This window comes from Amblyomma americanum, chromosome 1 (assembly GCF_052857255.1).
Source record: "Amblyomma americanum isolate KBUSLIRL-KWMA chromosome 1, ASM5285725v1, whole genome shotgun sequence".
Classification (NCBI taxonomy): Eukaryota; Metazoa; Arthropoda; class Arachnida; order Ixodida; family Ixodidae; genus Amblyomma; species Amblyomma americanum.
In genome coordinates, this window is record NC_135497.1 from 416,574,805 (window position 1) to 416,588,648 (window position 13,844).

Sequence of the window (13,844 nt, forward strand, 5' to 3'; positions counted from 1 at the left end):
CAGAATAATGGGCCATTAGGGTCTATATTTTCATAAGAGTGTCTTACAATTTTTCGCTTGTCGAAATTTTTGCCCCAGAAAGCTGGACTTGTCCGTCTGTTCCGTTTTGCGCGCGTAATGCCAAAATAGCAGCGGTAAGGAAGAGTCGTGCGCCCTTTTGAGGCATCAGATTATTTAAAACCTTAAAGTAGTTCTTTAATGGCGGCCGTGCGGAACTTGGTCAAGGTCTGTGCGCCACTGAGTGCGTCTTCGACGTTTGAGAATAAATTGCTAGCGCCGCGATATCGTCGAGTGCTACTGGAAATGCGGGGCAGAGACGGAAAGCTATAGCTTCACTCGCTGTCTCCTTCTGCTATCGCCTGCTAGCACTCTTCGTTCCCTTCTGGGTTAGCAGAAGGTGCACTAGCGACGAAACGCGACGCTTGCTAAGAAAGGACGCGGCTGACGGCGGTACACTGTAAAAAATTTTTTCCAAAAAAAACAGACATTTTCTGGCAGCTGTCCTGCCAGAAAATGTCTGTACAGTTCTGTTTTCCGTTTTTAAGTTTTTCGGTTATTTTACAATGTTAGATTTTTATCATTTACCGAAAATCCCTGTAAAATTTCTGTGAAATTTCATTTTCTGTTTCAAAGCAAGTCTGTGATTTTCAGGTTTTTCTTTCTCATTATTTACTGAAAGCTTGTAAAATGTCTGTGAAATTCATTTTTCTGTTTTCAGTTATTCTGTTATTTTACAGTGTTTCTTTTCTGTCATGTACAGAAAATCTGTGAAATTCACTTTTCTGTTTTCAGTTATTCTGTTATTTTACAATGTTTCTTTTCTATCATGTACAGAAAATCTGTGACTGCAAATTGAGTTTAGTTGTCTGTTTTTGGCTGCCCTGTTAATTTACACACAATTTTCTTTTTGGTTTGCAGAAAATATATTTGAAATTCCTGCAATGTTCTGTTTACTATTAGTTGTTCTTTTATTACAATTTTTTTCCCCGCACAAAATACGGTTTCTGTGCAAGCACAAGGGCTCATTAAATTACAAATACGACCTTTGCGTCGTTTATGCCAATGAAAGTGTGATTTACATAATTCGTTGCTCGAGGGAAGTTGCGTGAAGTAATTTAAGAATATCTAAATATGAAACGTTTGCACAACACTGATTTTCATCAGTATAGCATTGCCTGAGAACCAAAAGCCAAGCAGCTTGATATGAATGAACACTTTATTAAATCGAAAGTCACATCAGCATCAGCAGTCTTCTATAGCTCGAAGACTATTTCTGAGCCCAACATAATAAAATGTTATACAACACAAGCAACAGAAACTAAAAATCTAAATGTCATAGTCTTTCAAAGCCGTTGCGAGTGCAGCCACTCTTGGTGACAGGCAGTGCTGCTTCCCGCCATTCTTTTGCACCTTTGTTCCTCTTGGAGGATTAATACCTGCAATAGCCCTGAAACAAAGAGCCACGAGCTATCACTAACGACCAGGCACAAAAACTTAATTTTTATAGTTGAAAGACAAAAATATATTCGTTCTACACTTGCACAACCACTCTGACAAGGGCGGATGTGTTAAAAAAATCAGGTCTCATATATGATCCGCTACGTTGTGAGGGGTAAAAGCTAAGTAAAAAAAAACACTAATATCTTACCTGTTCCCACCCAGAAATAAAACTCTAGCTTTGTGAGGCATCACTTTGCTGCTCAAACCTTCTTTTCAAGCTCCTCATAGCGATAAAGTAGCAAGATTCGTTTTATCAACAACCACAGATCAGCATGACTCACAGGCAGTGCTGGGCGGAAAGAGCATACGATGCTTCTACAATGTCATTGTTTACGAGACATGTGTTGGAGTTTCCGGTCATACAGGTACCATTGGAAACAGAAGTATCTAGGATGCTACGGAAGTCATTTAAGCACCTTGCTTCTCAGTGATCACCTCATTTTACTACCACATATTGAATGACTTGAGATCGACTTTCATCTCCACAAGTGAGGTTTTGATCCAGTGGGTAATGATAAAAGTGTCGGACTAGTTCGTAGCTTATGCGCCCTAGGAACTCATAGCCACTACAGTACATGTGGCCCTATGAATGAGGAGGATTGAACGGATAAAACAAGGAGAAACGTGCTTTAATAAAACGTTAGGTCTCTTTTGCCTACCTTGCTACAACGGTTTGCCATGTCAGGACGCACCCCTCTCTCATAAAAAACAGCCTGAAATCCGTACCCCGATTCCATTACCTTAAGTGTGTGTGTGTGAGATGCGGCAGAAAAAAAAGCGGGAGAGACATTTTTTTCCTTCCGATTGATATTTTATATACAGGGTGATTTTTGTCACTTTTGAAGATATGTTTTAAATACTTAGCTACGTCGGTGTGGTCTTCTGAGCTGGACTGTACAGCAAGGCAGACATTAGGTGCCTCAAATGTATCTGCAGTTATATAATTAACTTTGACTGACTTTTCTATTTTTCATCTCAGAAGCAAGGTAGGTTATGTTGCAAAATTGATGGTCGTCAACTTTGAATATGAGCTGTTTTTAAATACTCCTAAATGGCAGTATCATTCCAGACATCGACCAACAAAAATACACATACGAAAGCTCGTTGAGTCAGCTTTCCACCATTGCATATTCATAGAAAAATCGCTTCTCGCACTTCTAATGCATGTAGCAAGTACAGGCACAGTTATTGTATTTTTATGATGTATAAGTTAACTAGATTTCGGCAAGAATACGATGCGCAGTTACGGCATTGTATAGATAGGTAAAGTGGGCCAGCCAATTGAACAAGCTTTCCTTCGATACTCCGAAATACATTGCCGAGTAACAAAATTTAAAAATAAGCCTAACCTTCGATGTTGCCAGATAAATTTTGCAATACAACCTTCCCTTTAAAAAGCAGAAATAGTAAAGTTTGTTAGCTAATTTAGGCTGATTAATCGTCTAATTATTCATCCTTATGAGGTACATAATGTCCACTTTGCAGTACAATCTAGCACAATAGAAAGCACCGGCGCATTTCTCACACTTTTTAAAATAGAAGGCTGCAAAGGTTAAAAAAAAATTAACGTTTATAATACAGTTGCATGCTTGTCACTTGCTTTGTTTTTGGTGTTGTGCTTTATTATAACAAAACAAACAAAATACCTGATCTCAGACCTTCACATTTACTAGAATGCATCCTTGTCTGTATGCTCTTGCATTAGCCTTCCAGCAGAACTAATAGACAGCACACAGGCGTGATCCCAAGCTGCTGCTGTACTGTTAACTATAGAGATAAAAGGTTTCTTTATGACGTCTCGCTGTTTGACACATATTTTCAAAAATGAGACTGGATAATGAGGGCATGTTATTACGTCCGTCAATGGTAAATCAATTATTAATTTCTTGTACTACAATGTTGCTAAAACTCCCTACCTTAAAGCAAATTTTTTTCGCTGCTGCTCCTATACTACAGCACACTACCAAATATCTTTAGCATTATTGCGTCCCAGTGCTAGTTCAATGCCAAACTGAAGAAATGCCAACTTTCACCTCTATAAGAAAACTTCATTGACAGTATGATATTCTCGATGAACACGCACACTGTTCAAAAAGCTTTTCAGTTGAAGTGCATTTTCTTCGCGTACACTCAGTTTAGCAGCGTAGTAACCGCTTTTCTAAATAAGGTTCTGGAAGATTGGCAGACTGCAGTATGCATTTGCACAGGGCGTGCTGTGACGTCAGGCAAGTGTACAGGTGAGTGAACATTGGCTTCAGTTCTTACCTCTGTGTGAATTCCAAGCACAGGCTCGTCTCCTTCTGGTACTGGATGTTAAAAGCAAAATGGGCAAAGAACAGCAGCTTGAAGGCCTCGTCTGGCTTCGATGCATGAAGCACTGGATGGGTGTCCACGCAGATTGTGTATGAATTAGCAGTGAGAAAAGTCCATCCTGGGAAAGAGTTGGAAGGAAGCATTATTATTCGCTTTGTCCTTCTGTTTTTATTATGTCTTTCAGTTCCACGTAAAGTCTCTTTATTCAGAGGGGTGGGTCCATCACCATTAGGTTTAGGAGGATAAGTGAATAACGAGGAAGGGATAACGACGAAGATTGCATTGACCTATATATGATAGGCACATCGAGCCAGCAATACTCATTAAGCATTTCAATCAGCGGGAAGTGTCTTTTAATAAATTGCGTACATTTGTCTAATAAAATAAAGATTTGCATTTCGGACAAGGTAGCACCATTTAGTGCATTTTTCAGCAATTTTTTTAAGAACTGCCCCTTTAGTCAGTCATCAGTATCTTACCTTTCGCGCAGATGAAAGGACAGCTTGGCAGATCCCCCCAAGTCATCGTCGCTGGCCATCTCCTTATATGAAAAATCCAATTCACATGTGCATTAGCATTAGGATCAGTCAATGGCATGTAATAAAAGAAAAATGTTGCCTTAAGTCCTCAACACAGACGCCATTTCACTTAAATACGAGTTACCATTGCGTCGCACGCTAAAACACACCGCAGCAAGCCTGCTGGCTTTGAGGATAAATTTTTGTTTATGGGCAAGGTTGACATAAAACTTCCAGATTTTTCTGTTATCTCAGTACAAATGTTAGAGACGTGGGTAAAACAATCACTGCACTACTGTTATAAAAGGCAGTGCTGACTTGATTATTGGGAGGAATAAATTAATGGGACACTTCACATTGTGCATTAACGTGCGACGACTGCAAGGAAATAATGCAAACTACATTTATCAGTTTTTACCTCTGTTAGCTTGTAAAACAGCTCTTTGTCTTCTCCGAAGATTGCGAGCAGTAGTAGTGGCATGGCTTCGTATTCAACTGCCATTGACTTCCTGTTAGTTTTGGCAGCTTCTATTTCTTGGAGACAAGACTTCACACATTCTTTTTTTACTTGGCTGTGTGCGTAACGAAAAACTTGCCGTCCAACAGTCTTTAGTCGGTCATCGAAATTCTTTGCAACATTTGAGCCTAGCAAGATGTTTACGTGGTTGGTCAGGTGCTTTTCCTGAAACAGAAATGGCCAGCTTCGCTCAATGTCTCGAATATTTTTGGATGCATTGATAAGCTGACGTTGTGATGCATAAGTCTCTGACATGAGCTGTGCAACCATGGTCTCATCTGGAAACGCAAGCCTGAACTGCGACAGCAAGTCGTCTTTTTTCTTCTCCTGTGAGTCAGCAGTCTCGTCAGATGGAAGCTTTGGTTGCCATGCCACACACCCATATGAGTCTCTCTGAATCTTCACTCGTTTGACACTCAAGTCCAGTTCATCGTCCGGTTCGAACTGATGTGGCTGCTCAGAGCTTGGCCTTCGTTTGTTGTTAACACAGTTTTCAAGTTTCCACAAGAGTGTCTCAATACCCGAGCCAATTACTGCCCCATTTAGGGTATCCTCGAATGTCTTCGGGTAATGGCTCACAATTTCAGCTGCGATGGCCCTCAAGATCTTGCGACCTGGCTTCCTGTTTATGGCAAGAATATGGTCACTCACAAGTCGTACCATTTCATTCAAGTCGCTCTTTACTGGACGCTTCCCTTCTTGGCAAGCCTTCATAAGCTGTGGTGGGAAAACCTCCCAAGGTGTAGAAAAGCTTGCACACTGTGTGCTTGTAGGCGATTGAATGTCGTTGGGAGAAAGTGACACTGGTGGGTTGGGCGTAGCCGCTGAGTGAAACCTTTCAAGAAGAATCCTTCTGCTGATGGGCTTTAAAAATTGCAAATCCTCTTCAACCACATACTTCAGATGTTCCAGGGACTCTACACCACATTTCTGCAGCTTCTGGACTGTCAGCTCTACAATCTCCTTGTCCAGGGCTGGCAGCCAGTTGGAAATTCGTTTTCCAACTCCATTGCAGCTATCTGAAACACAGTTCAAACTCCATCAAGTAATCCATGCTTCAAAACAAAAACAGGATAACTGCAGCGGGCAAGGTTGTACTGGATTAATGGTGTGTTGTCAAGCAAGCTGTCGAGCTCAATGCACTTGATTGGACCGTCATTACTTAAGATGTTAAAATACTGCATTCCTGGTTCATACGATGTACTAACAGTTTTTACAAGAAAAAAATGCCGCGCATCTTTCGACAGGATCAGCTGTATTTCCCCAAACTTTAGTTCGCCGTTCTGCCGTGACATTACAACTAGCATTTTGCACTCATACAACAGACCCCGAATAGTTGCTTGCTGTGTTGAGAAAATTTCCCCTTCATCAGAAACAACTTTCCGAACTTCGTTCTGAATTTCAGGACTGCAAAGGCTGATCATGAAAGTAGATGCATTGTCGAGAACGCCAGTACTGCTTCCTGTGTTCTTGTAAGCTTGGAAAAGCTGATGCCGCTGAGATAAAGTCAACGTCAAATTCTTGAAATTTTGACAATTTCTAGCACATTTCTTGAAGTAGCTGTGTTTGCTCTCGCATCGCATTGTCCACAATCTGATCAGGGGACCAAACTGCATAATAAGCATTGGATAGTGAAGAAGGTAATGGTGTTTTGGCCTCAATGGAATATTTGGGAACAGAGCTGCTCTGCTTGTCATGTAATCTTCGATGATATCTTGGAGCCTCATAGCCATTGCACTTGTAACTGCTGGCGCAGTAACTAAAAGAACAATTTCTGACAGCAACAGAACCTGCTTCCAGACCTCATTCTCTGTAGACTGAACGGAACCGACTAGGAAGAGGGGAAGAAAACGAACCATATTCCAGTTCTGAATAGCATGGCCTCCAAGTGATTTCTTTACAGGAACCTCACATGGTCTGTCATTGAGGTCGCTGTGCTTAAAAGGAAAGCCACCTATACGGTTATTGAGATCCTCTAGAGAAATCCACTCACAAACCGTGACAAAATATTGTATATACAAAGAAAGGTCGAATGACACTATGCCTTCAAAAAGATCGTGTGCCAAACAAGGGGGAAGCCCTGGTGCACAAACGTCGAAATACTTCAGATCGTTGAACAAAGACCTAAACTTTACTCCCTTTTCTGCACTTAAGGAGCTATCGGCTGCTAAGGTTAGGACAGCACTGTTGTAATTGTCTGGTGTTTTCAGCTCGAATACACCTGACAATGCAAGTGGAGAGAAGAGGTCTCTTCTTTCCGCCAAACAAAACCTGCAGATGTGTGTTGCATTGCTAAAGTTTTCAACAAAGCCACCAATTCCATGGCTTCCAAGATTGTCACCGAGGATTGCGCACACGGTGCCAATCAGACGTGTGCCCTTTGTAGTGACGACTGTGCCTGCTTCGAGCTTTTTCAGATCATCAATCAGGGGTGCAAATATTTTGTCTTGACCAAAGTATTTAAAGTAAGTCTCACTGCAAAGCAAGCAGAGCTTGATGGAGTCAGTTGAGCATCTCTTCCATGAATAAAGATTGCCAAGAATTAAATAAACTGCAAGCAGCTTGTGCTTCTTCTTCGCAGAACCGAGTGGGTTTACGACTTCGAAAGCATCCTGGAAAAGAATTAGCTTTAACGCTTTTGGATGATCCTTGTAAAGTAAAATAGACTTGAAAACACTGCCATCGGTGAAGTCTTTCATTACTCTGTTGGTGTTTGGTAAGAGTTCATCACACTGCTTAACCACAGCTTCATTTTCTAGCATGGCCTCCAGTGTTTTTAATACTGGCACGTAGTAGAATGTTGCATCCCTATTTCTTTTGTTTCTTCCCAGTAGTATTGTAACAGGCTCCACAAAGAGAAAGCGTTTCTTGAAATGTAAGTTACGGGTGTGCTTACTGCGGAACACACCACCCGGATCTCTGTGCACAGCTAAGACAAGATCTGCTTCAAAAGCTTCGTCGATTATCTTGTCAACTTCTTCACTGCACACAACATGTTTGAGCCTAGCTTTAAGAATGGAAGTCATCATCGAAACATTAGCGGTCTGAATGTCATATATAGCCTCTGCTATCAGCTGCACAGTGGATGAAGGAACGTGACGCTCTGACAGCAATCTCAGGTATAGATGAGCGAAAGCATCAGTAACTTCGTCACTGCATGTTTCCTGGCAGTCTCTGGGGGAACCTTCATGAGTACTTGCAATTGGAGCTTCTTCAAGCTCGTTGTCCCAGGAGTTCTCAGCAGACTGAATATTTCCTGTGACAGCTTGTGAAGCAATTGCACTGACCATAGTTTGAACCTGCGATTGTGGAGCTGAGTTTGTGGCCTTTACGTGGTAGCGTGAAAGGTGGGAGGAGAAAGAAGCCTTGTTCTTGTACGCTTTGCTGCAGTTCTGAAATGGGCACTTCACCTCTGTCCCTTCGGTAATGTGACATTTCAAGTGTGCCACAAGAGATTTATAATCTTTGCAGAGCTGAATGCAGGCATCCACAGAGCACACGAAGTCACATCTGTGAACAGTTATAGCACTGCGGCTTTCGCCTTCTGCACGTCGTGCTTGTCTGTGTTCACGGCATATGTGGCTGTACACGCTGCCGACTTTACGGAACGTCTTGCAACAACTTCGAAAAGGGCACTTGACGCGGAACTGGTTCACATTTTTGTGCAAAGCGATGTGCTTGTAGAAGGAAGAGAGGGACGAAGTAATGTTGCTGCATATGCTGCAGGAGTACATCGCTGAAAAAACCAGAATGGAAATAATTAAATTATTATCCACATAACTTTAAGATTGTTAGCTATACAAGAATAGAAACTGGGAGAGTATGGGAGTACGGGAGATGTGCACTTAACCTGCGCCACTAGTTCTTGCCGCCACAGCAGGAAGTAAGCCACCTTTCTTATTTTTCAGCTTTAACGCGTCGCCTTAATTGTACATTTTTTGTCGATCGTGATGCTCATCCTTCCTGCGCTACCACAATTGTACATACGTTACATAAAAATTGCCTTGAGCTCAGTATGATCAATCATTAATTGGGAGACGCCTCGCATGCTGACTTTCAACCAATTAATATAGCAGCACCGTAGATACTAATTTGTACTGTGAACAGCATGCATTTGAATACATAAGCTTGAACACACCTGTCCTGAACATGGTAGAAGTCGTTTTCTTTTTTTATACTGAAACCCAAACAGTGCCTTACATAGGAGCTGTTATTTAGGCTTGTTCTCTGATATATGCATCTGTCACGCAAAGTAAATGGATGATCAGTGTTAGCTAGTCCATGTTGTACTTCTATCGTCACATTTGCTTTGAATACCGCGGCCATGCACTAGTGCGTGATGATTGCGGTTTTATTTTGGCTTAGTTACAGGCTCTCTTGACTGAGCTGCAGCGTGATTGTGGATGCCTTAAGTTAGTATCTACCACTTTACAAAGGCCGGGAGCCTTCCGCTCAGGTTGTGAATGCATTTCTGCCAGTTTTTTAGCGCGAAAGCACTAATCCGGGGGTTCCTACCCCAAGAAAATTCTGCTCTTGCTTACTTGTGAAGCAGCTGCATAGGAACACTATAACAGTTAGCCAAGCATAGTGATGACACTGTACCTATACATGATAGCCATAACCAGGGTCAACCATGACCCGAACTTGAGTTAACTTGGAATTTGGTGCCCGGGCCACCGCCAAATTTCAGCATCGTTCACCCAAAATTTGACCTCAGCCAAACTGGACCAAAACTGATTATAAGTAATCAGTTTTATTCAATACAAGTATATTTAGTTCTCTGCAATGTCCAGTTAATTTGATTACATTCGGAGAATTTTGGTTATTTAAGTCACTAATTACTCTTCACTAATTAGCGGTCACTAGTCAGGTACTACTAATTGTTAAATTATTATGTCAAGTTCAAGTACTGTTGATTTGGTTGATTTTCTGGTAATTTAATTCCCTAATTGCTTTTGACTAATGAAGGGTCACTTATCAGAGGTCACCATTTCTCCTTTACTACCTCCAGGTCAAATACCGTTCGTCTGATTACATTCGGAGCATTTATAGCCATTTTATTCACTAATTGTTTATCGCTAATTAAGGGTCGGTAATTAAGTGTCAGTATTTAGTCCTTTACTACCTCGAGTTCAGGTAGTGTTCATTTCATTGTAATTTAAGCATGCTGTCAAGCATCTACGCCGTTTGCAATTCTGCGCCAGCCTCCGAAGAGAACTGACACGTGCGGGTGACCGACGACCCGTTCCCCGCATAACATGCATCTCACCGTCTAGAACTGTCCGTAATACGTGATATAGTCCAATATGGTAGTCTCATTAGCCGACAAACAGATCAAACAGCATATTCAACATTAAAATTTTTTAGATTATATTTCACAGCCATAGCAAAAGCCGTGTGGAATCTATTTGACGCTTATGCCGAAACAGCGGCGGCGACCAGGCCGCCGAGCCTACTGAGGCGAAGACATGCTCCACCGCAATACACGGGGGAGCGCAGGCCGCGTAGCAACCGCAAAGCTGGAAACGAACGATCCACCTCCGGGTCGACGTTGCTTGTCGACAGCTAGGCAAGGGCCAAGACCGCAGCTTTGTTTACTCGAGAAAGTTCGCGTACGCATGCAGAGTCTGAACACTCGTGAGTTCATAGATACCGTGAGCCGAACGGCCTCCGCTCAGCCGTAGCTCCGCGTGAGCAAGATGCGATGCCGCTGCATTCGAAACGACAAGCTGGCGCAGGGCTGGAATCTCGCGAGACTGGTTCGGCTCGCGCGAGTGGCCGGTGCGCCGGCCGAATGACGACAGTCGGCGCGGCGGCCAATGCCGCGAGTCGAAGCTCAAGCGAGAACCCGAGCCCTGGCAGATCTCAAATTTAACGCACACACCACGTTAAAACACGCTGCAAAGATTTCAGATAGCCTTTAGAGGCAATCGTGAATGCGATGAAAATTAAGGGCTGCGTGGTTGCGGTAGCGAGGCCGCGGCACGATTTAGAAGCTAGCACAATGAAATATGGAATAGACACACGACGCTTGCCGCCGCGGACGCCGCCGTAGCGGCAAGCGATTCGCGCGTGAGCGCTCGTCCTGTTCGTTTTAACTTTTAATTGCGTGTCAAAGCTGCACCTTCACCATGAACAGTTTACGGAGCGTAGGCAGCTTGAAACCGCAAGGCGGAGGATGAAAGTTACGCAGGGCTAGGGCTTTCCCGCTATTTAGTGAGATGCGAGCTATGTGCCCATGCCTTAATATTTCGCTACAGTAATCCACCTCCATCGCACGCAACATCTACAATATAGTTTAGAGATTTCCACCGGTGACACAAAGCAAATCACACTGTCTGTATCAAGTGGCAGAGATTGTTTGTTCACTCACCTTTCCAAATGAAACGAATAAATCGATGCACGAAGACACCAAGCCCCTCTTCATGCGGAAGTCATCTTGCGAAGTGCAGCTCCGCATCAAAAGCAACCACATAGTACTAGTTGTGCGAAAAATTTAGTTTACTACACTATAGGCTTTAAAAAACAAACGGATGTTTTTAAGGTGTTCAGGTGCATTATTCGTAGCTTACTTCTTAATAGAGACGCACGTGACTAGACCACGGCGGTCAAAAAAAGAAAATGTGTGTTTTTTTGCTTGATCACCTTTCTGTTTTTTCCAGTAACAGATTTTTTCCGTGCGGCAACAGTAAATTTCTGCAAAAACGCCTGTAATTTTACACACTTTTTTTACAGTGTAGATGTCTGAGCTCGCCGGCATAATACAACACACGAATATCGGCGGCGGCGAAAAATACACAGCATACAAATGAAAAAGCGTCACATATTTCGTACCTTCATATTTTATTCTTCCTCTTTTCATTATAGTTGCTTTTCCGCTACTATACATGAGATCAAGAAATATTTCAGTCTGCTGCCTTGAAAATGATTCCTGGGACTTTTTCAAAACACATTCGTGGAATATATTTAGCCCAGGAATGTATCCAGTGACTACTTGAGAAGTAAAATCTGAGCCTGAAAAAAAAAGGAAAATCCTTGCACGGTACTACCTAGTTCCTCTCTGTTACAGGCGACCGCCACCAACCGCAGAACCAGATTGTCACGCAACCGCGCTAGGACCTTCTCTTTTTTCCTCGCAGGCAGCAAAAAGCACCCTTAACCACGCCTTGGCGTCCGTCTCCACCGGCGCACGTCCGATGTTCGCGCAACGCAGAGGGTCGCACTTATCTCTGCGCTGTCCACTCGAGTGGAATGACCGAATGCAGCCTCCCCCCCCCCCTTTTTTTTCTACATAGTCCCCAAAAAATGGCATGTGCTTTTACAGCACGCCTCCATTTGCTCTGTCCCCCAAGACGCCTCGGCCGGCGGCTGACGGCGGAGGTGCAGTTGCTGGAGGGGATTATACCTTCTCTGACGCTCGCTGCAATTTGCTTTCTCCTTCCTAAGTGATTGCCTTTTAAGGCTCCCGGCTCTGGCGTCCTGCATTCCGCTTTTGTTTGGACCGCGTCGCTTCCCCTTCTCGCCTGCGGCCGTGGCTATTCAAAGCACGCCACTTTTGAAAGCTCGCGGCTGCCGAACGACAGCGTCGTAACGGCAACAACAAAAAGCAAGAAACGGGCAATGCGCCTGGAATTTTGCGCTGAAAAATAATAAAAACTTATCGGACTTCTCCGAGTTTTTCGTTTGCGTCCTCTAGTGTTTGGCTAGATGCCGTCGGTGGGGGAGGAAGACGGCAAAAGTTACCGACCACCGTGCTAGCGATGCGAACAGAACATGAAAAAAAGAAAAAAAAAACCTTTGTCCTGCGCTTATATCTTATATTGATTGTTGGGTTTTTTTTTACTCGAAACAAGTGTTCTGTCTGATACAGACGACGATATGCCCAAGAAAATAAACACATGGAAGTGGGAAGGGGCTCTTTCAGAACCACCTCACGAAAACATATTTGAAAACTTGAATATGGTCCGACTTGGCTTTTTATTGCTTGTTTGTCTGTGTTGAGAAGATTCCCCGGGCATTTTGCAGCAATGAAAAAGTTCATGCAAAAGGAGACAATATTTTACTTTAATGGAATTGTAGGTTGCTTGCTCAATCTGTGTTAAAATCAAATATGCAAGCACAGGAAGAGCCAGCCACGGGACCGCTCTTCGAAAACCAGGGACTCTTATTGGAAACCCTGGCTGTATGGTGCGGCAACGACACATTAAAGACATTTTTTTGCGACGATGAGGGTGATGATGCGGTGCCTAAATCCTTTGTAGCGGACGGGCACGCACATTGTTCTTGGTCGGAAGAGTCCACCCATTTTTGCTTCCTTGCTGAAGCAAAAGAAACGAAATGAAAAACCAAACTTGTGTGTTGCTGCGCCTCACTGTACAAACCGACCCGTCCGCAACAAATTGCATCGTTTATTTTTTTCCAGATCTGCTGTGGAACACTCTTAATTTGGTCACATTTATAAAAGGCATACATTTATGCGATCTGTATGCTTATAATTTGCAGGCTATGCATAACCTTTAGATATGATAAGCTCTATATTATAGGTCACGACATTTCTCTAGGTCACACAGGAACTTTCAGAGCAAAAGTTAACATGCAACCTCTAAGAGTGTAACCTTTAATGCAGGCATACATTTTAAAATTTTGTATATGTCTACTTATAGTTATCTGAAGATCTTCTCTATAAAAATTTTACGCTGCTTTCTAGCTATAAACCTTTAAATTTAACCTTTCCGATAAATACAGTACACCACAGCTGCATGGGTGGGATTCGAACGCACAGCCTCCGCATGTCTGGTGCAAAGATCTCGCATTGTACATGCAGAGGTTGTGGAGTCATAACCCATCTGCGGCGAACTATATTTTCGTTTTATTACGTCTAATAAACATGATTAAACCCCTTAAAATAAATAAAGACAGAGTTAAGTTAACCATGCTTTTTTTAGCCTAGTGGTCTGTCACCTTCCCGATCAATAAGTTCATAATGTTCGCGTGTG

The 13,844-nt window shown here is 42.8% G+C and overlaps 1 protein-coding gene across 2 annotated transcripts; it reads right to left on the reverse strand.

Annotated features, from left to right (window-relative positions):
- Positions 1 to 1,198: 1,198 nt before the first annotated feature.
- LOC144115830 (uncharacterized) lies at positions 1,199 to 11,322 on the reverse strand. Of its 2 annotated transcripts, XM_077650331.1 has the most exons (5): positions 11,222 to 11,322; positions 4,750 to 5,867; positions 4,293 to 4,354; positions 3,766 to 3,931; positions 1,199 to 1,447 (listed from the first exon to the last, which is right to left on the reverse strand). In XM_077650331.1, the coding sequence occupies exons 3-5, from the start codon at positions 4,336 to 4,338 to the stop codon at positions 1,327 to 1,329; spliced, it is 333 nt and encodes a 110-aa protein (XP_077506457.1). In that variant the 5' UTR covers positions 4,339 to 4,354; positions 4,750 to 5,867; positions 11,222 to 11,322; the 3' UTR covers positions 1,199 to 1,326. The 2 variants fall into 2 exon arrangements, with proteins under 2 accessions (XP_077506457.1, XP_077506458.1); XM_077650332.1 differs by lacking the exon at positions 4,750 to 5,867 and having other exon boundaries at positions 11,222 to 11,318.
- Positions 11,323 to 13,844: the final 2,522 nt, after the last annotated feature.

What these genes read in the sequence shown, in the direction of transcription:
- LOC144115830 (XM_077650331.1), bottom strand. Translation starts at nt 4,338, where the DNA reads ATGACTTGGGGGGATCTGCCAAGCTGTCCTTTCATCTGCGCGAAAG. An exon ending in TCCTTTCATCTGCGCGAAAG is followed by an intron (nt 3,932 to 4,292) that starts GTAAGATACTGA and finishes ACTCTTTCCCAG; the next exon opens with GATGGACTTTTCTCACTGCT. An exon ending in TGCTTGGAATTCACACAGAG is followed by an intron (nt 1,448 to 3,765) that starts GTAAGAACTGAA and finishes TCTTTGTTTCAG; the next exon opens with GGCTATTGCAGGTATTAATC.